We start from the raw sequence: 22220 nt of genomic DNA on the forward strand, positions 1-22220 counted from the left end.
GGGGGGGAGGGGGAGGGGAGAGGGGGGGACCCTCGCTCGTCGACTCGTTCGTTTCGCACCGAGTGACTGGAACGAGCCGTTGCGCAGCGAAAGATGATGCAGACGGGACTGCGAATTGTGCTCGCCAGTGACCCTGAAAGAATACCGACGCCATAGCGATATGATATAACGTCGAATGCTCCCAGAGTTCAACGCAGTTGCGCCGAAGGCTCTATACGCTGTCTCCTTACGTTCTTTATTATCGGGATACGATTGACATATACGTGTTCCTTATAACCGGTGATAGCTTGAACGAAGCTTTTACGCTCGATGCTCGCCGTTTCTCATAGTTTCCCGCGCACGTCGAAACCTCGTATTCTCGCACGATTATTCGATTCTCAGGAAGCATTTTAGCCACGTGACCTCACCGTCGCGTTCTTATTTCGAATAGAGAAAAATAGCAGGGAGAGATCCGTTCTCCATTGTCCGGCAAGTTTTGGTATAGACCAAAAGCGGGGGTCCCACCGTACGACCATAATGGAATGTCTTTGTCAGTGGCAACCCGTCATGGAAAAACAAAAAAATTCGGGGGAGGGACGAGGCAGCGACCGAGGGGACGATATCGAAATGACACGAGATATCATTTTACAGGCACGACGGCGCTCGCTCTCTCTCTCTCTCTCTCTCTCTCTCTCTCTCTCTCTCTCTCTCTCCCTCCCTCTCGTAAGAACAAAAAGCTATGTTTCGGTATTTAGCGAAGTTTCGTGGCAAACCCCATCTTCGTCCCGCACTTATGTATCATCGATAACGAGACGTATTTTCTTTGTCCCTTACGTGGGTGTCGTCGATAACGAAGAGTGCTCTCTTTGTAGTTACGTCGAGGATCATCGATAACGCATTTTCTTTGTTCCGTTGACTCACGAGAATACCTAGAAAGTCACCCTTGCCAACTGTCAGTGTCTTTGTGGAAGGAAAAAAAAAAAAAAGATTAGAATGATAAAACAAAATTTTTTTTCTCGCGAACCATCATAAACGACTAACGAGAAAATGACGGACGCGCTTTCTTTGTTTTCGAATTCTCGGATACTGCGGTAAGGAACAACCACGCCCCCCTCCTCCCCCATACCCCCCCAAATTAAACAAACTTCCTTGCCAACTTCCTTACCATATATCGCAACGAGATGGATATGAGCGTTAAAGAAAAATGAAGGATCACCCTAAAGCGCCGAACCGTTCTCGAATTCATGAAATCGTAATTACGTACTTGAAATGAAAGAAAGGTAGAAGAAAAAATTGCAATCCCCGTATGTCGAGCAAATAATAATTTCATTGCCGACCCTCTCTCCACGAATCTCAGCGTAATAAATAACTTCCTGACCGTGCACACGCCGCGATTCCAAGAAATCTCAGCCCCATAAACGCATTAACGTCAAGAAACCAGCGCTTCTTTGTCTTCCGACCGAACGGTCTTCGGAAGGGCGCTCGAAGGAATAAAAAGAGGAAAAAGAAAAAATAACGAAAACGAAAATCCCTAGGAAGTCCAAGAAGACTGGTGTTGCGAGGCGCCGTCCTGCCCGAGAAGCAAAGGCCTCATCTAATAATCGTGAATGAAGGTAAGTCTAAAAAGAGATTGCCGATCCGAGAGACCATTCCCGTCCACGGGGAATAAAATCCCCCAACGAACTGCTGAATATGAGCCACGTGCATCCCTGAGCAAAGTTTCCCGTTTACCTGGCGCCCAAGAAGTGTGCTTCTACGAATTGATAAGACCATGTCCACGATATGTACGTATGGACGCACGAGCGATTCGACCCGATCACCTCATTCTATAATTACTGTGTCACTGCCATTGTCTCTTGAGTAAGCGTCGAGCATTATTTTCTTCATATCGGACTGACGTTCCTCGTGGGGATAGGATGACGACCGCTACCTGAACGCAATAGGACATACGACGGGGGAAAGCGGTAAGCGGTCGAGCATCAGTCGCAGAGATAAAATACTGAACAGAAGGGAAAATAATGCGACGGGGTAAATACGCTCTCGTGGCATCGGTACGTTATGTATTCCATCCTTTTCGTATATAGCGCGAACGAACGGACGCCATTGCTGTCGTTCGATCGCACAGTCGTCGCTTCGACTGGAAACTGTGACGGCGTGCTTTTTTTAAATTGAAAAAAAAATAGAAAAATATATCGGTCACACTGAACAGGGTCATTTGCTCGTTTGACTCGACGAGATACAGATGCCGGACAAGATAAGGATTCAGGAACAAAGCAGGATCACGGAGCCATTACGGAATTCTAGTTCAACGATGATCGTTTAGTGTCCTTGGTTCTCTGCGACGTAGCTTGCCTTTCGAATTAGTAGCCTAATGACGGCGACAATCTAAACCTTACAGATATCAATTTTCAAATGGCATTTCGCGAAGCTTTACGCTGTGCAAACGTGATTCACAAAAATTGGAAATGGCTCGTCAGTGGATAGGCGCTATGCTTGCTAAGCATATTAAAAAGATCGTAAGGGGTATAGAGATAATCGAGAATGGGAGAAACGAAATCTATCGAGAATTATTCTCGACGCAGAGAAGAGAAATGAAAAATAGCCTAAAGAAAATCCGACGTCGGAACGGTCTCGTTACTCCGGGATGATAGAGATGATATCTGTCGATTCTTTTTACCTCGAAAACTGACGTGAAACGGATGAGCGTGGATAACAGCAAAGCCAAGTAAATGTACGAACTTTCGCGTAATGCCGTGCCATTATTTTTCAATGCCACGACGTTCAGGTAATAAAGTACTGGCCGCAGTAGGTTACGTTTATTATACAACAACAATGAGATTACCTATGTTATTGCACTTTCTCTTCGGTAGGCAAAGAGTCCGCAACGAGACAGCGGCATCTTAATGCCTTGCAACGAAGAGGAAGGAGTCTTTCTTGGCTATTGCGAGCGATCCTTTAAATCTTGCACAAAAGACAAGGTAAAAAAAAAAAAGATGTCTGACACGGGACAACGGACTCTGATGAAAGGAACGGCAGAATGTGAAAAATCAACGGGTCTTTTGCTGCCTCTCTAAGAAGAGTTCTCGAGGAAAAATCTCATGTGGGAATAAGAGCCAAGAAAAATGATTATTCAATTGCGCCTGAAAAGAGAAAAAGAGACGCAAAGTGTTTCGGAGAATCCTTTGCGTCCATTCTTTCCGGATTCTCAACCCGCAGTTGGCGCACTGTTATTGTGTCTTTTGTTTGACGATTCGTACCGTATGATTCGCAATGCTACAAATGGTCGTTGCAGTAGTGTTGATTCTTCTTTTTTTTTTGGTGTGCCACGTTATGGAGAACGACCCCGGAAGAGTTTGCTTTTGCACGAGTGGATATGGGGCAATAATACATTCCGAGCCAAACTCATTATTTTACATCTTGGGCCACCAGGGCCATCGCACGACTAGCCGGCGTAAGGATTGAATTATTTTTTTTCAGCTACTCCCGCTCCGCTTCTAATAATCGCTTGTGGAACGTGAGTCAATTAGCCGAATGCTAAGTAAAGCTTTGTTCACTATGAAAAAGCTTGCGAAACTTTCAGTAACACCGATTGAGTATCGAATTAATGACTAGAGCCTATAATCGAAGTAAGTCGGTTACCGGACAAATTTAATCTCCAAAATCACACTGTAAAAGAAGACGGTCTTTAAAATAAAGATACGCGGTCACGAAAGATTCTGCTGTAAATTGTGTCTAACGCTTGGTATATACCTAGATAAAGAAACAAATGAAACGATAATGGTGTAATACAGGAGGAACCGTTAATGGCTGTGTTACAGTAAATACGGCAACAGAGTTCTGCTGCGACACAAATATTAATTTTTCCTTTGCACCATAAACAATATTACATTGAATCAGAAACTTTTGGGATTCCTTTGACGCATATCTGAAGTCTCTTACACTCTTCTAACCGAGAAAATGGATGAGTGTTTGTTCGGAGTTCAAAAAGGAAAAAAAATTTTCCTCAGAATTCTGTGAATCATGGAATTGTGCAAACGCCTTTACAGTTTTCTCAAAACTCGCCTAACGAGACATGCTCCGAAGCAATTAATTATTTCTTACTTTTTTTTTCATAACTGTGCTATACTTTTTAGCAGCGTCCAGCTCTCTTCGTATCTAGATATTTGAAATTTCGTGTATTTATTTACACCGCTGCAAACGATAACTAAAGATAGACAGACGTATTTACGAGGTCCCGAAACGATGAGTAAAAATGAGTTATTTTGTTTTTAATGGACAGTTAGCGAGTTCTAGCATCTTATGGAAAACAGAATTCGTATTGTTTGTAAGGGAAGAGGGAAAGCTTGTGCCTCAAAAGAGACTGATAATATGCCGGATATCCCACTTGCCAGAAAATTCATGATAGCAGTTTCATTTTCTACCAAACTACTGGAGTAGCGGAGCAAATAAATAAACTCAATCAATTCCTATGAAATAGTTGTACATCCCTTTGCAACAATTTTAGTTTATGTTCATTCTAGACAATAAGAAAATTCTCTGTGTAAGAATATACATAACACCATGGTCTCGAATGGTAAGAAAATAAACTTGAGTAAACGCATGAAGTCTATTGTAGAATATGGCCATTGCGTAGTGAAAATGTTAAATATATATAAAACAAAGAAATATTTGCCAATTAATGAATTTGACTTACCCTGCATTTTCAGTGGCAGCAATGGACATGTGCCTCCTCTCATCGAGGGTGGGCGTGGTGCAAAATTGCTGGGGATGATCCGTGGTAGCAAAAATATCTTCCAGGAAATCCCAATGGAATCCAAATGCCTATATAGGCAATGCTTCAATAATCACAGGCCAGGACAGAGCGAGCTGTGCTGGACTGGCAATGAAGTTCATAAAACTTCACGTATTTAGACTGGCTATTTGGAGCAGCAAGCCCATGAAGGTCCCCACTGTAGAATTAAAAGGAAGAGTAAACCTCATGTCGTGGAATTCACAGTTATCCTTGTTTGAATCACCTTACTGAACTATTACAAGATCAGTCCAAACTTAGTGGCTTCACAACACACTATCCATCTTCTTACTGTAGAACTGATTAAGGTTTCCCTTTTGTTTTCTTTTTTTTTTTTTTTTATAAAAGACACTTGCACAACTCACTGTGTCATTAAACACTCACCAATTTATATATCAAAAAAAATTACAAATAATTTAAAACTTAAATTGTTCAATCACAAGATGGCGAAAGTGGAAGATCTCTTTTAGTGAGAATAAAAATTAAGTTATGCTGATCTAAACATTCAAATAGAAAATTATAACCCGTTACATGATCCTACCTAAATGAAGTAACAAATTACAAAATTCATTTCCGTGGACATTTCTCACTTTCCTAACAAATTTCTTCACAGTAAACACAAACCATTAACGAACACGATAAAAGACCAATTTTAATTAACAAAAGATACATCCATTTGCAAAGGACAGAATGAAATCCAATCTTGCCCAATGATATGACGAAATCACAAGGAATCCATTAGACATTTAAATAAACAGAGACAACACTGTTGCCCTTGATCCGCACAATTCATAATAAAAAACTCAACTAAATAACATTACACTCCCATGATTCTCAGTCTCTTTTCTGACAAGAGAGGAGAGACAAGCACGCACGCATGCACATACCCACCATGGCTAGAAACTAAGTCGCAAGCACGCTGGCACAAAATGGTGATCAGTTCTTTCGAGTCATAAAGACTAGGTTATACAAGAGACAGTAAAACTCCAAGGATACACACAAGAAAAAAACTTCAAAATAGCATCAGCGTAACAAGACCAGATAAAATGATGTTACTCCAACTTCTATTAAACCCTCGCAAAATCATACAATATTCGCCGTAATTTTTAAGCGTATCTCGCCGCAAACTTCACACATGCGTCCGCAACTACGCTGTTACGCCCGATACAGGAGCCCCACGTGCAATAAAAAAAGAATCCATGAAAACCAAAAAGAACCAGGTAAAGAGAGTTCCCGTCTGTAAGAGACGATGTAATTTATATAGCCACAAAATTTCTAGTCTCGTTTCTGCTCTAGTCTGTTTTCGAGAGCGCACAAGTGTGTATGAGGATGCGAACAAGTGTGAGTATCATATATGAACATGCCTACAGTCTCATAATATGTATAAAGCGAATCCAAATGCGTATATGTACATATATATACTCCGCGAGTTCACACACGCATCAATTCTACGTACGTGTATCACCAATAGGTACTAGTGTGCGTACCTCTCTGCATATATATATATATATATATATATAGTACAGCTAGGAGCGCGCGGGCGCGTGTATATGTGTCTCCCTCTCTCACTCACTCTCTCTCTATCTATCCCACTCACACTCGCACTCGACTCTCTCACTCCGTGTACTTGATTAGCCGTGTGACGTCACGGTACGGTTACATCGCGATTGTCACACTCCGCACAGCGTCCAGCTTGTAAGTTACACTGCAGATTGTTCCGCAATTTATGTGGAATATAGGTAAAACGCGAATCGACAAGAGAAACCGGTGTGAAACGGATTAAAAGCCGGTAGTAGGTCCCCGCGCAAAGCACCCGCGGTATACGTGAAACAACTGACTCAACGCGACGAACTGCAAGCGCACGGGAGACGGGAGGTTACACTAGGTGGCAGCACCGTTTATCACGATGGGGCTCCGGCAGCCGCGAATTCGCGATTATTCCACGCAACGAAGGTGAACGAAAAGACTCGATCGGGTACGAAGATTACCGAACATTCGCGTAAACGTACGATTCGTTCAATATCAAGTGCACGACCTGGTAGATAATACTTCAGTGCACCTCTGCCCTTTGGTGTGGTTGGAGTATCGCACTAGATCTTTTGCTTGTTATTTCTGTACATATGTTTTTATGTGGTAAACACTATCGTGAATTCAGTATAACGTTTCGTGCTTTGTGCTTCTGGTACAAGGTATACGGGATCACCAATGTTATGGGGAAATTGCAACTAGGTCAATGGGATAATTCTCTGACGAAGTGTAGTAATTGCAATAGGATTTTTTTTCTCGCTATATATTTTGATTTTGTTATTACAATGTAAAACGCACGCATCATGCCTACACCCCAAGTATGCTTGGCCTGTTTTTAATAACTTATTTACCGTAATCTCAATTGATCGATACTTCCACTAATGATGCACGTTTAATTTATTGATTTGAGTTATACCAAATAGGGGGAGCATTAATCAATTGTATTATTGGAGTAGCATATCGAGTGTCGTAGAATGCTTTTACGCTATACTGTTTTATTACTTATCAACGGTAACAATTAATTAAGCGTGTTTATCTATGCGAGCACGTACCAAGGTAATAAAGTTGGCTATATACACCTATATAATTATGAGGGGGCAGGTCATTGCATTCCAGTCTTTTGAAATAGCTTAATCAAGTCTTCCTGTCCCTTTGCTTTGACAATCTCATATACTGTCTTATTGTTCTTATTTACAATGCCGGAGTTGCATGATTTTAATAATTCCTCGCACGCGCAACTAGCATTTGTGATAACAGCTCGATGCAATGCCGTGTTTCCATCAGCATCCACTAAATTCGGATCAGCCTTAAAACTCAATAGCAGTTTTATGATATCTGGTAGATTTTGAGAAGCAGCCCTGTGCAATGCTGTAGCTCGACCAGATCTTGTTTGCGCGTTTACATTAGCTCCTCTGTTCAAAAGTTCTCTGCAAACAATAGCATGACCATTGCGAGCAGCATAATGCAAAGCCGTGTAGCCGGCAGAATCTTCAATATCCGGCGAGACACCTTTTCTTAACAATTTCTCAAGTCGTTCGTAGTCGCCCGTTTGAGCTAAAACCAAGAGTACAAAATTAGTTAAAATAAGATTGTGTGAATAAATTTATCTTTTTAGAAACAAAATTGTCCTATTACCTGCATACCAAATTCCTCGTTCAAAGTCCATTTCTGGTAATGACTGTTGGACACTTGATGTATTGGACTTGCAACAGCATTCATCGCTGTTATGCTTATGGGATTCCATGATGATTTATTGTCTGGAATGTACTTGAGTAACTTCAGTATTTTTCTGAAACAGTTAATCATTAAGAATCTTTTTTTTTATATTTTCCTCATTAAAGATAATTAGCTTATGCGTATGATCAATCCGAGCCACTTATTATATTGTACGGATCTGACGTTCTTATGATATGCTGTGATTCATTGATCAGGATGAAATAAAGAAGAATAACGTAACATCAAGATATTCCGTATATTGTTACAATCGATAATGTATATTCGTTACATGAGTATATTGGGTGTATAGTATGCAAAAAATTACATTTGCTTGCGCGCAACGACGCATGGATTACGTAAACCTGTAAAAGTACAATGCCAGTTCGTGATTGGAGTAAAAATATGACTTTGTAAAATATACATATACATAATATTATCATATATTTATATATTCAATCTTTTATTAGTTATAATAAAATTTGTAACGGGAAACCGAATGCCAATCAAGTGCTTGATTAATTCAGAATTAAATTAATGTCTTTTTGAGTTGCAACAAAATTGTTCTCACACGTTTATAAATGATTGTTATTTTAGCAATATGAATTATAAGATTCTATTACTTACTCGAAGTCATAACGTCGAAGCTAATAAATTAATGGAATAATAAGTGACTACTGTAAGATTAGGGACATTGGATTATTCGTAATTGTGACCTATAAGATGTTGTAAACGCGGTGCAAGTGTATATTTTTAATTGTAGCTGCTACAATTTCTAATCTTTAATGATTATCATTAATTGTGAGAAGGGAATGTTAGATCAAATTTTGATAAATTATCGTATAACGCAATTTCATTAACTCTGTTTAACTCAAGGTACGAGTATCTCATTAGTCTTTATTTTAAACTTAATAGCATACGAATAAAATACGCCAATGAATCGCTTCAATAAATTGGGCCTGAACAAACTAAGTGTCTAAATATAATTCTTTTAACATCGTAAATCGTTAGCCAGACAAGGTAATATTGAAGTGATGAGTAATCACTTCAATATGTTATCAAGCTATAGTTGTTCCAACGGCTTTCGTTATAAAGTATATTCTAGATAAAAAAACTTCAATTAACAGTCACCAGTGTACATAAAATAATTTGATATAAAAAGAATTAATAAAAATTCGGTCGTGTCGATGATCCTACGGTTGATCAGTTTCGTTACATGATACTAGAAAATCAATACATATTTTGATATATATATATATATTGATTTACATTTATCATTTCTGTCATTTGTAAAATATAAATAACAGTTGCACATTCTACGCAATGGTCAATTTATATCTTTGCTTTTTTTTACTAGTCGTTGCTTTATGAAAATAGGCCACTTTTGCGCGACGCGCCATCAATTAATTATATGAGAAAAATATCCGTTAAGTGTTTTCCACATTACCTACGAGTACAGATGCGTTACGCAGTTTAATCATCACAATTATAAAAACGTATGATCATGAGAGAAAACACATTTAATCCTGCTTAAAAAAAGTATCTGTTCAAAGAAAATTGATCTATAAGGGAGCTAAGGCGTATCATAATATAATAATATAATTCAAAGAACGAATGACAGCAAGATGTGACAAGAACTGAATGCGTCTAAAAAAAAATCCGGAAAAAAACATTTTTAAAAAATGACCGGCAGTTCATCCATTCAAAAATAGCGCCAAAATGAGTTACAATAGTTTTGTTCTCTCCAGTCATCTTGTGATTATGTCTCGCAATTCAATTGGTCCACACACGTCAATCTTTTAACAACGTAAATGAAATGTGTTTGTAATCCTCGTAGCAAAAAGATTGGACAAACGTTTTTAATCAAGATTTTTTTATTATATTTCTCTTGGAGTTATCTTGTTGCACTATTAATTTTCCTCTTCGACGACAACTGATCAAACGTGAACGGTGCGAAGATGATTGGTATATAGAGGTGGACAAAAGCTTAATAAATCATTCAAGAATCGTCTTCGACTTCCCTTTGCAACGTCCAGAAAATTTCAGCCTCACCGGTACTGCAAACCACACGATAACCCAGCTCGGCAAGAGCATTTATCACTCGCATCGGAGCTCCTGAAAAATATTCTCAATGGATAAATATTCTCGATGCTTCGGGGAACAATGTTAAGACTTATAAAATTCTCTATGGGAACAATGAATATTACTTAGAAAATATATAAATATTCGCCAATTATCCATTCGAAGGACTTACAAAGCTCATTTATGAAATTATATTATGAATTAAATAATTTGTCATAATAACCTTTAACCGCAACCCCGTTGACAACGTCGGATCCCGAATTTGGGAAACGCTTGGTGAGTGCGCAGATCTCATCCGCAGTAAGACCAAAGACTGCACAATCAGACGCAAAGGGCGATCCCTTTACGGCTACATAATAGTACGTCTCGCTTCCAATAATGTTAATCAGTTTCTCAGACATCTTATCCTCCTCTTATAATCTGATTTAAAAGAATCTCAGACTTCGTTGTCTTTCAGTTCTAAAAGGAGAAATAGACTAACCGTAATGCGTGTCCTCGTAGAAATCACACGTTTAATTATGACGACTTATGATCGATTTACAAAACATATATACAATGTACGAAGACGGAGATTAACGTTATCAATAAGAGTAACCTTTCTATGTGAAAGGAATGTATATATTAATGAACATCCTACAGATGAGCAAGAAAGAGATTCGAACCTGCAAGGCAACGATTTTTTTTAAAACTTAGCAAAAAAAAAAATTGGAGCGTTAGGTACAATTGAAGGATTTTGTTTCTGTCTATAAATAATTACATAACGTGTGACAATCCACGTGTTCTATTTTCCTCGATTATTTGTCTTTCTCGTTCTTCCTTAAACTGCATCATACGAGATTCGTGCGCCCATCGTAATTCGCTGTGCGCTTTGTCGCGCTCATATTCCCATTGGAAACGCTCGAATTCAAGGGTTTTTCGTCGTAACTCGAGTTCAGCTGCTCGTCTTAAAGCTCGCTGTTCGAGTAATTGCTCTTGGTAGATTTTGCTCTGTAGTGGAGAGTATCCTGACGATCGCATGGACAGCAAGGGCCATTGTGAAATTCTTCGTGGTGCATGAGATTTTCGTTGGTGCACCGACCCACCTCGTTCCTGAGACGCGGCTAAGAATTACGGTTTATATTCATATATTTCATTCTTATGGATCTACTTGTCATTGTAACTATATAAAGGCAATTCAATATTTTCTAATATGGATCTTGAAAATTGGAATTTACCAGATGCGGCAGGTTCAGCTGCACTACGATTTGCTTCCCAGTTCCTATTCACTGTGTTTGTATCCGATTCGGTAGGCTGTATTGTAGAATCTCGATTTTCCCAAGATTGATCACCAGTTTGCATTACTAGTTCCATGTTTTGCTGCATTGAACTGGTTGTGCCATCTGGATATGCTTGATTTCTGTATCCCCAATCATCCAAGTCTTCTAATTCAGTGTCTGTTATGTTGCTTTGTTCCATTGATGATTCTTGTTTGGTCCAAGTATCATTTATCTTGATCCCCAGAACGTTTGTTTTGTTCTTCTTGTTATGTGCCACTTGGATAAATTGTTGGCGTATATCTTCTGGACACTTTGGACAGCGTTCCATGTGTCGTTCCATTCGGGTAGCATTTTGAATATATGATTGATCGCAGAATTTGCAGAAGGCGATCACTTGGGATCCATCTACTTTCTTTATATAGTAGTTCCATACTATTCCTCTTTTTTTTACCATGACGATGAGGCAAATTTTTCTTTCCAATATATTTATACACGGGTATATTAAAAACTTTTATTTAGGATATTTGATATTTTGTGATATTTAAGTTTTATATGTACTCCCCAAAACACAAACTATAATTATGATAAGAAATGACTAATATAATAAAAGTATTTTTAAAATCATAAAAAAATACAATGATGCTATTATATGAGACAATTGTTAAAGTTAATCAAATATATAAATATGTCATTCAAGATTATTTTAGTTATTCCATTTAAAGCACTACACTATTATAAAATACAGAATTATGTGTCTTTCAATACCACGCACGATTTAAAAATTTTCAAACTTAAAAATTATGAGTCAGAGCAAGTACAATAAATGATAAAGATTCACGGAAATGATAATGATGTCAAAATCAAGGAATAAGATACTTTTTCATTCCCTGTTATCGGAATGATGTTGCTTTCCCGAAAAATGTTTAAATATCGAAAATTTGAGGTTTTAATTCAAAACTTAACTTGCACTACATAACCATAACCTAAACAAGTGCAGCCAGCAGTATTGGATTCACATTATTTAACACATCTGCGAATTATATAGCCGTAAGAAACTTTACCATTTAAAGGTTCATCACAACAGAGCAACATGCCTTACAAAATAGCAAGTCTGAATTTCAGAACATTCCAATAATTAACGAAGATACGACAAACGTATCTGAGAATCAAATGGACGCGCTACTAAAGCAACACTTAGTACTGAAGAACCCGTATGTACTATACAGTTGGATTAATTAGAGGAGGGTTTGGGGCGGGATCAAAATTCCCTTGAATCCACATAATGGACGAATCAGATTATAGAACACCAGCAAAAAAATATATGGGATGAATGTTAATATTAACACAATTCAGTAGAATCTGCAGATACCAATAATCAGTAGTGCATCACTTATGGGAGATTTGTAAAATCGCATATCTTAATAAAACAGAAACCCTGGAAATAGATTAGCTCCAACAGAATGTTTTTGATAAAAGATCAAAGGCTTAGCTTTATGTTAAATTATGCCATTTTACATTTCTCCACTAAAGATTATGGTCTTAATATTAATTATGGCATACTCTAGAATTAATCATGTAGTTTAATTTTTGGGGAATATGAAAGAAAATACTCAAGCAATTGTCGTATGAAAAAAAATGCAAGTGCAATGAGCTATTTGCATTTTGTTTTCACAAGAAAAATACATAATTCAGCTTGAGCAATATAGTACATTCTGCACGGTATATTTACCTGTATTATAGGATCCTAAAACTTATTTTCCTTTGTTCCAAGACATTTATGTATCACTTAAATTACATTGAACTAAATGATACATTAATTGTTTGATGAAAGCAATATATTTAAAAAATTATGACATACCTGTTTTTATCACAGGCTCAGGCTCTGGCTCCGAAAAATCTTTTCTCATAGTCCACATATATTCATTATAATCCTGCTTAACACTTGTGCTTGACGATGCAACTACTTTATAACCAAGTACTTCAAGAGCAGTCAATATAACACAGGGATGCTGAAGATACACTATCGTTGAGTCATCACAGTATCCACCAGATGCAAAGCGACTTAACTGCTCAATATCAGATGCTATGATAAGATAAGGAGATTAGAAGTAAACTACACAAAATTATTAGATTTGCTTGAACAGTACCTTTGAGACCAGACACTAAGACTCTCCACGGATATCTGTGACCATAGGAAGCAAGGTTACCACGTACCAGGATGTATGGCATCTGTGATATTAAGCTAAAACAAACTGTACATATGCACAAATATAATACAAGATACAATAACAAAATAATGCTAACAATAAGACTAAACATTTAAACTGTTCGATGAAGTCAGTATAAAAGGAGGTACTATTGGACAAAAATAAAGCTGTGGAAACTCTTCTGACTGACAAAAATTCTAATAATTATTTGCGTCATCAAATCAACATCGTGAGACTACAGTTACTTCGCGTCAACCTTTTATACAAAGACACCGAGCACTCATAATATCTAGAGGGAAGAACGCCCCATATACATAATAAATATAATACACAGAGCCAGAGAAATAAATATTACTTTAATACCATTCACAAAAGTGCGAGAGTTGTGCTCCCTACGGCCATTATATGTTGCTTAAATTATTAAAATGCTATCTTCTTGCCTTCAATAATTATCCACTACTTATCTTCTCTCTAATTATTGAATTATTTCAATAGAAAACGTCCAAGTCACGGAGTATTATCAAGAACTACGTAATACTACGTATAGTAAATACGAGCACTACTACGAATCCCCCCTCCTTCCTTTCCTTATGGCTGTATCCCCAATGGGGGACATGTGCCAGTAACTGGTCCTAATAATCAAGGTTGGAAGTCCGACAATAGATGGCGATGTACCTTGCGAGACGGGCCTTATTCAAACTCAGCGTGAGGGGACCTACAAAGTTTATACACCGAATCCGAACAGTGTTGGGCGAAATCCGTATAAATACTCACTTAAGTTTTCATATGAAAACCCATTGGTGAATGCCGCTAGAAGTTGGGCGCGAACCTCCAACCTTTCGGTCGTGAATCCGCTACCCTATCCACTGGGCTACGGCCGCCCCACACTACTACGAATAATTCTAACTAAAGCGCGATCATCTAGGGACCCTAGAAGCTACAAAGTTTATACACCGAATCCGAACAGTGTTGGGCGAAATCCGTATAAATACTCACTTAAGTTTTCATATGAAAACCCATTGGTGAATGCCGCTAGAAGTTGGGCGCGAACCTCCAACCTTTCGGTCGTGAATCCGCTACCCTATCCACTGGGCTACGGCCGCCCCACACTACTACGAATAATTCTAACTAAAGCGCGATCATCTAGGGACCCTAAGTACATTTAATTTTAAAAGATTTACACAGAAAAACTTAATTATCCTCAGCTATAAAGAGAAAATTAATTCTAATACTGCAGATTCTTGAATGTAGCACATTTTCATTTGTTATTAATTTAAATTAATAGATTGAAGGAAATTTCCAAATACTAGAGAATAATTTTTTATTATTCGTACCAAATATACAGATTTTATTCCCTAGAATAAAATTGTCTAAAGGAACTATGAGAATGTTACACAAAAAGAGAACCAAGGGAAATATTTGTGCGAGTAGTATTAATCAGGACTAACGTTGTTAAATCCTGTACATTTTTCACGGGATTAAACAACATATTGTATTTTATTAGAAGAGAAACTTTTCAAATCGTTTGACATTTAAAGGATACATTGAGTACAACATGTTTAGGTTTTTGGTATGTCATTTTATTAGTTTTCAAAAGGTGATGATTTGGAAACCACAGTGCATCTTTTTGTAGATAACCTTGGGGATTGGCGTCTACGCCGGAATCTACATCAGTCAAAATTATGAAGTACGTATTGACGTGATACAATTTTTAAGTCAAGTACATAGAACTATTTGCTCATAACAATAATATTTTCAGGTCCCTCGAGTAGATGATCCACAGAAAATTATTGAAAAAGTAAAACAACTTTCAGAACAATATAAAAAGAAAGACTAGTGTACTATTTTAATACTTACGAATATACAGTGGAGATTTAATCAATTAATTTAATTAATCTGTACATATTTACTTGTATATTATCTACATTTAAATATACATAATGCAGAGATGTAATTGATATATATATATATTTCATTTTACTCATTTACACATATATTATACCTCCTCCAGAATACTCTACTCTGGTTTGCGGTTCTACAAAAGCCAACCAATCAGAAGCATGCGTTGGCAGTAGACCCATTGACTGACATTTGTAAAGCGCCAATGCAATGTTTACCAATTGTCCCAAAAAGAAAACAAATTTTTGGCCAAATGCATGAGTACCCTCGATGACTTTGAATGCTGAAAATAATAGCATTAAAATATTAGAAATATTTCTTTTGCTGTTTATGTTATTCATTTGAAACATCAACATACTTTGCTGTAATACGAAAAGGGCCTTAACAGGTCTCATGATAAGCATTCCTACCATCATAATTGGAAATATTGATATGGAATTGCCAGCCATGTACATGATGAACAAATTCATAGGAACTTGTTTCAATGGTCCCAAAGCAAGGTCCCATGACTTTTTAATAATCAAATGATTTGAATCTAATTCTCTCATCAATTCTGTGCCATGATTTAAAGCAACTGATGGATTATATCCTGGTGGTGAAGCAATATCAACATTCTTCTCTTGCTTATTCCTGTAAAGGAGGTTATAGTAATATAAATAATGATTTCACAGAATCATCATTGTACTTTAATGGTATACATACTTGTGAGAAAAGTCAAGAGCCCACTTCAACTTTTTCGTACTCTGTTTAGCTACAGCCATTTTAATTACTTGGTTAAACAACTACTTTTGTAATTCCAATTTTATAAAATGAATGTTTGCGTCTTGAACTGTATCTAGAATATACTGTCAACACATTAACTATAGGTTATGTCACTGACAACGGCTAGTAAAGATGGCTCGGTATTACGTTAAATACTCATATAAGCGCCAGCGGCCGAATGCAGTACTTTGATTGGTGGATAACATGTGGGAAAAGAAAAGTCATTTTTCACCTTTTTCACCATGTTTTTCACCAACCAAAATCCTGCATGCAAGCACTCGCGCCTGTATGAGGATCCAACCATATAAAGTAGTTGCCCTACTTCAACTTCTTGAAAAAATGCCGCTCGAATAGACAAAGAGAGACTGAAGTGGCACCTAGTACCTCTCCTTTTCTAATACTCCCACTAGCTACGTTTTTTATATTCTTACTCACTGATAATATACTAACTGGATACGAGCTCACAATACCGAGATGCTCCTGGAAACGGAGTAAAAAGATCTATATCTGATCTACTCAATTGTATGTAAGTAATCAATTTCAGTTTCATTAGCTGCTATTAACTTTTGAAATAATAACCAATATTTTGTATACCTCATAATTTGATTACATATCATCTTCAAATTCTATAAATTGCATGTGCACATAGTTTACATATCTGATTTACACAATTGATTACAATTCCACATTTTCTAAGAAGTTCATTTACAAATAGTAAGATATATATGTTGTAATATTGCCATTCATCACCATAAAAGGCAATATTACAACATATACCATAATAAAATGCAACATTCAAGTTTCTCCACAAACTGTATATGTACCGTTTTATTATTTGCATTAATTCCGTATATGTATAAACGATCTGTGGTTTCCTACTACTTTACTCCATCCTTTTATTAAATATGCCGCGACCTACATAGTACCGTGCCTGACTGCCAGGCCTCGCGGTAGTCGAATCCAAGCTTCTAATGGGTACACCATTATGGCGGCCAGCTCGTATCCAGTTAGTATACAGGGAGTTCGTTATGAAACGCACTGTAGTAACACTATTACATTCCTTTCCAAATTCTAATGAATACATGTATTTTCATTTTTTATTTCATATATCAAAATTTCGAGATAATCAAGGTTGAAGTTGCAGTAACGCGACCAATCAGAACGCGTTTAAACGGAGCGTAGATGACGTCGCGAGTCAGCCCACGAGGCTTGCTTACAGTAGGCCAATAATACTAAGAACATCGTCTCTTGTATCTTACTCAATTACATGCAGATAAACAGGGACACAACGACGATACTCTTAGTGTTATCGGCCTAGTGCAAGCAAGCCTTGCGGGCTGACTTGCGACGTCATCTACGCTCCGTTTAAACTTCTTAGTATTATTGGCCTACTGTAAGCAAGCCTCGTGGGCTGACTCGCGACGTCATCTACGCTCCGTTTAAACGCGTTCTGATTGGTCGCGTTACTGCAACTTCAACCTTGATTATCTCGAAATTTTGATATATGAAATAAAAAATGAAAATCCACGTATTCTTTAGAATTTGACAAGGAATGCAACGGTGTTACTACAATGCGTTTCATAACGAACACCCTGTATATATCAGTGTTCTTACTACAGCTGCTGGTTAGAAAGAGACAGGGCTTTGCAGCCACCAATCGCTATCACTTTTTTTAGCCGACCATGTTTTTTTATGTTAGTGCGTACATAGTCCATGCTATATGTCAATAGTAAGCACCTACTAATATTTACTATGACGCAAGAATCAGTCCAATTTCTAAGGTTAGGCCGGTTAGGCATGCAAGAAATTTGTATTCGTTATCAATACATAGTATAGTAATCTACAGAAATCTGTCACAACAAATTGTATAAGAAATAGACGGAAGCAGTAGTCTACTGAGACATAGATTTTTAATTGTATTCGAAGATGTTTCGTGAAGCAGCCAAGATCGTTATTGACGATAGCACAGCTCCATCAGCTACATATGTTGTGAATGTACGGATGGAAGATTTATTAGACAAATTGAAGCTGTTGAATTACGACACAGAATTTCTACAAGACTTGAAAATGAAACCGATAAATAGGTCAGCAAAAGACAAAATTAAAATTTGTCCATCAGTGGAAACTCATAAATTAGTGTGGATAATTTATAGTATGTAACTAACTTTGTTTATTATAATTTAATTTTGTGTACACAGGCACTACTTCGTTGTTCCTACAAATCCTGGTGAACAGTTTTACATGTTTACTTCCTTGGCTGCCTGGCTTATACGAAAAATTGGGAAAAATTTTGATCCTCCTCAGGAGTACGATGATCCCAATTCCACAATATCACTTATTCTAGATCATTTAAGAGAAATTGGAGTATCTGTAGAATTCCCACCTAATAAACTCAAACAAGGTGTAGGGGAACATGCTGTGTATGTTCTTGACAGTTTAGCAGATGAAGCTCTAACATTGTTAAAGTTCAAATGGAAAAAGCAAGTATTTTCATATATGATAATCTAGGAAATAAGATTTATTATTTAAATATATTTTGGTAATTAATATATAGGATTGAAATACCACCGGATGATCCAACGCCAGAACCGGAAATTGAAGATGATGACGCTGAACTAATTTTGGAAAAAGTTGAAGAGGAAATGATGGCTGAATATGAAGAAGAAGATGAAGAGGATGTTTTACACGTAGACGATATCACTAAACTATATGGGCGGAATATGGTACCACATACAAATTACTTTAATTCCTACAAGATTATATTATCAGTGCACAGCATAATCCTTTTTATTTTCTGTCAGTATGATGTACAGAAGCCTGAACACATTTTGGAGTCTAAAACAGACACTGAAGAGTGGAGACTGGAATTGGAGAGAGTCTTACCTCAACTGAAGGTTACAATAAAAACAGGTAATCATGACTTCATATGATAAGTTTCTTTTGATTCGTGGCAAAACAACAAATAGCTTAAAATTTTCAGATTCAAGAGATTGGCGTGCGCATTTAGATCAGATGAAGCAACATCGCTCCAACATGAATACTAGTCTTGCTGGCACCAAAGGTCAACTAGAAAAATTACATCTTGACATTGGAAATACTATGGACAAAATAAGAACGAGAGAAATGTATCTGAACCGACAACTAGAGCCTATTCTTCAAGAATTCAGAACTCTTCAGGTCTGTAAAATTATTTCAGTCAAAAATCTTGCAAAAACTCTGAAATCATAAGTATATCATCTTTGCAGGAAGAATTATCCAAAGTTAAGGAACAGTACAGGGACGTAAGTGGTGGAGTAACAGAGCGAACAAGGGTCCTGAATAAATTGACGGATGAACTAGAACAAGTTAAAAGAGAAATGGACGAAAGAGGTTCCAGCATGACTGATGGAAGTACGTAATTAGTGAAATTTTTAATTTCTTATATATTAAATCCTTAGAATCACAACACTGCAGGGAGCTATGAAAACGTACCTTTTTTTTACAGCTCCTCTAATTAATATCAAAAAGACAATCACAAAAATGAAGTCTGAGATTTCTGAAATGAACGTTCGCATTGGGGTATTGGAGTACAGTCTGATGTGTGCACGAGTGCGCGATCGAACTCAGCTACAAGAAGACATGAACATTACAAATAGTTCCGTGATGATATAATAAAATCATCATAATACTCAAAGTCCTTAAATCTGTCCATCTACATTACTATATGTGAGTTTTTTTAATATGAATTATGTAATCAAATCTAGTCTTATACTATAATAGTTATCAATGACTCTAGTCTATGCATAAATTGTGTACCAAAATACATATTTGGTAACAATTATAATGTTTTCCCGTGATAAGTCCAGGGTCCAAGGACTTTAGGTCCACACGGAATTATATCGAGTGCTATAGATACTGTTATTAATTTATATTCATTATATTGCACTAATTTATCCGTGAACTGACCTGGGAACAATTGTACAAGTTTATTTGTTATTCAAAATGATAAAACACAGACGTCTCCAAAGTTACGATACTTAAGAATTTGTCTCAAATAACATAGCAGTGAAAAGCAAACATATAATTATGGGGATAGCAGATTTGTCAGTGTCTAGAGAAATTAGAGCCTGCATTAATTGGATACACCGAACTATAGAAAAGTCTTATGATAAGACTTATAGGAGATAATCATGTAATGCAAACGTGTCTCAGGCAGTTAGTACAATGAGCTTATTATCATAAAACACAATTTGATAGACTTTTGGAAGTAGTAAAGGGCAAATGTAAAAAATGTCGGCAGAATGTAAAAGCGACGCTACATAAGAATTTAACATTTTAATTCCTATCTATGATCTTTGCCCTAATAACGCGACGTCATTAGAGAAAAATGTAGCACATTCCAAAGGACCTTTTTCAGAATTTTCACCGTTAATTACTGCGCCACCTCGCACTTGTGAACGTTCGCTGTACTTACTACTGACGTTCGGTTTAAAGAGACACTGACAGTAAAAAAACTGTTTAGCTTCAAACTTTACAATTGGTTTAATAATGATATGATAGAATTCCAAAAATTCTATACATGCAATTTTTTAAATTTGTTTTTTGCTTTAATAAATAATTGTTTAGATATTTTATGTCTATGAAAATTTATCAGTTTCAGATCATTATTTCAATAATTTGATTCTCAAATAATTTATAATAAGTTTGAAAATGTACAAGTGCTCAACGGATAAAAGAGCTTTCAAATTTGTGCTATTTTTATACTCGAAGCTTGAATGTTTTTTTATTCCAACCTCACTGAGTAGAGAGCGAGATGGCGAATTACAGTTTGTATAAGAAAGTCTACAGTCGGACTTGCACATTACAGTACGAATGTCTACCTGGTGTTCTTATCAGCGTAATAAATCATAAAGGCGAACAAGTTCGAAATCGAAAACTTGTAATCAATTCAGTGGCTCTTAGTATAAGAATCAGTACTCTGTTTTAGTGCAAGAAAAAGTTTAAAGGTAAGCTCATGTACTAGAAACTGCTAGAATGCCTGATGAAATAAAATATCAAGTACAGTGAAACGTCGATTATTCGAATGCCGGTTATCCAAATGATCGGTTATTCTAACAACTTGCCAAGTGTTTTTTTCGCGCCTTGTGCTGTGTAAACATTCCATAAGAAAATTTCCCATTGCTAATTATTTTTTTACCAAAGGTAATGATTTTCCTTTGGTTTCTATTGATTTGCCAGACATTTTAAATTATTCGAACAAATCAATTAATTCGAACATCCATATCCTCCAATTAATTCGGACAACCGACGTTCTACTGTACTAAGAATTAAAATATTCCCTTTTAATTCAATCACTTTTACTTGGGCGCTAATGAACTTTCTTTTAAGAAATTTATACATATACTACGTTTTAATGTCCTTCCGTACTTTCACTTCCAAACTGCACACTATACATTATATACGAAGATACTTGGTTGAAAAAAGAAATCAGCCTTGTATAATGCAGGTACGTCTGCTCACAACTGAATTTAATTATTCGTCGAAAACTCGGTTTAAAATTTAGTCTGATAAAAATATTTGATAGATCAGTGTTACTCATGATCCATACACTTAAAAAATAATTCATTGCTAATAATTATTAGGTGATCCTATACTAGAAATTTTTTTTTCATTCCGTGTAAAATTCGAAAATCTCTCACTGACATTAACTCCCATCTTTTCGCTATTTTCAAGGATGAATACCGGTCCTAGAGAATCACAATTGGTCTAAAAGTAGACTTGTTGACACAGATAGTTCTGTACAGTTGAACACCGTGTACCAAGTTTGATATACTAGGTGTCCTTTTTTATAAACATCAAGCCTTTAGAATGGACAAAGAAATTCGAAAATATTGTTCAAATCTAAAGGTTAAAATTTTCGATTTCAAGATACCACGTATAAGAGATTGAATATTCATTTCATTTGTATAAGAATTATAATTTTTTATTTTTTTACATTGTTAATTACAAATCTATCTCAATCTTAAA

General features: G+C 36.6%; 6 protein-coding genes across 29 annotated transcripts in view; 2 read left to right on the forward strand and 4 right to left on the reverse strand.

Moving 5' to 3' along the window:
- The window catches only part of LOC107271206 (nuclear factor of activated T-cells 5), a 46521-nt gene extending 39861 nt beyond the window's left edge, over positions 1-6660 (reverse strand). For 8 of the 20 annotated variants that reach the window (XM_025088435.1, XM_025088425.1, XM_015746904.2 and 5 more), the window contains exons 1-2: positions 5660-6659; positions 4673-5265 (exon numbers count right to left, since the gene is read on the reverse strand). In XM_025088435.1, coding sequence (XP_024944203.1) covers positions 4673-4701 — 29 coding nt within the window. In that variant the 5' untranslated portion in view covers positions 4702-5265; positions 5660-6659. Of the gene's footprint in view, positions 1-4672; positions 5266-5659 lie in introns of all 20 variants that reach the window. The other 12 variants (XM_025088426.1, XM_025088438.1, XM_025088428.1 and 9 more) reach the window with 7 other exon arrangements.
- A 737-nt stretch (positions 6661-7397) lies between these two features.
- Positions 7398-8039, reverse strand: LOC107271208 (ankyrin repeat domain-containing protein 39). Its single transcript, XM_025088417.1, has 2 exons — positions 7931-8039; positions 7398-7849 (listed from the first exon to the last, which is right to left on the reverse strand). Exons 1-2 carry the CDS (start codon positions 8037-8039, stop codon positions 7398-7400), a joined length of 561 nt encoding a protein of 186 aa, XP_024944185.1.
- Positions 7931-14142, reverse strand: LOC107271207. Of its 5 annotated transcripts, XM_025088440.1 has the most exons (5): positions 13917-14135; positions 13494-13598; positions 13205-13429; positions 10314-10549; positions 8249-10123 (listed from the first exon to the last, which is right to left on the reverse strand). In XM_025088440.1, exons 2-4 carry the CDS (start codon positions 13573-13575, stop codon positions 10527-10529), a joined length of 330 nt encoding a protein of 109 aa, XP_024944208.1. In that variant the 5' UTR covers positions 13576-13598; positions 13917-14135; the 3' UTR covers positions 8249-10123; positions 10314-10526. The 5 variants fall into 5 exon arrangements, with proteins under 5 accessions (XP_024944209.1, XP_024944208.1, XP_015602401.1 ...); XM_025088441.1 differs by lacking the exons at positions 8249-10123; positions 10314-10549 and adding an exon at positions 7931-8084 and having other exon boundaries at positions 13917-14142; XM_015746915.2 differs by lacking the exons at positions 13205-13429; positions 13494-13598; positions 13917-14135 and adding exons at positions 10848-11190; positions 11305-13077.
- A 790-nt stretch (positions 14143-14932) lies between these two features.
- Positions 14933-15519, forward strand: LOC107271202. Its single transcript, XM_015746891.2, has 3 exons — positions 14933-15123; positions 15187-15240; positions 15313-15519. Exons 1-3 carry the CDS (start codon positions 15109-15111, stop codon positions 15388-15390), a joined length of 147 nt encoding a protein of 48 aa, XP_015602377.1. The 5' UTR covers positions 14933-15108; the 3' UTR covers positions 15391-15519.
- On the reverse strand, positions 15381-16519 carry LOC107271201 (ER membrane protein complex subunit 4). Its single transcript, XM_015746890.2, has 3 exons — positions 16155-16519; positions 15811-16082; positions 15381-15735 (listed from the first exon to the last, which is right to left on the reverse strand). Exons 1-3 carry the CDS (start codon positions 16211-16213, stop codon positions 15539-15541), a joined length of 528 nt encoding a protein of 175 aa, XP_015602376.1. The 5' UTR covers positions 16214-16519; the 3' UTR covers positions 15381-15538.
- A 1321-nt stretch (positions 16520-17840) lies between these two features.
- Positions 17841-20827, forward strand: LOC107271215 (intraflagellar transport protein 57 homolog). The gene is made up of 7 exons (XM_015746934.2): positions 17841-18298; positions 18413-18694; positions 18769-18937; positions 19016-19124; positions 19195-19391; positions 19460-19604; positions 19699-20827. The coding sequence occupies exons 1-7, from the start codon at positions 18141-18143 to the stop codon at positions 19863-19865; spliced, it is 1227 nt and encodes a 408-aa protein (XP_015602420.1). The 5' UTR covers positions 17841-18140; the 3' UTR covers positions 19866-20827.
- Positions 20828-22220: the final 1393 nt, after the last annotated feature.

Source organism: Cephus cinctus, unplaced genomic scaffold (genome assembly GCF_000341935.2).
Source record: "Cephus cinctus unplaced genomic scaffold, Ccin1 Ccin1_scaffold0928, whole genome shotgun sequence".
NCBI lineage: Eukaryota > Metazoa > Arthropoda > Insecta > Hymenoptera > Cephidae > Cephus > Cephus cinctus.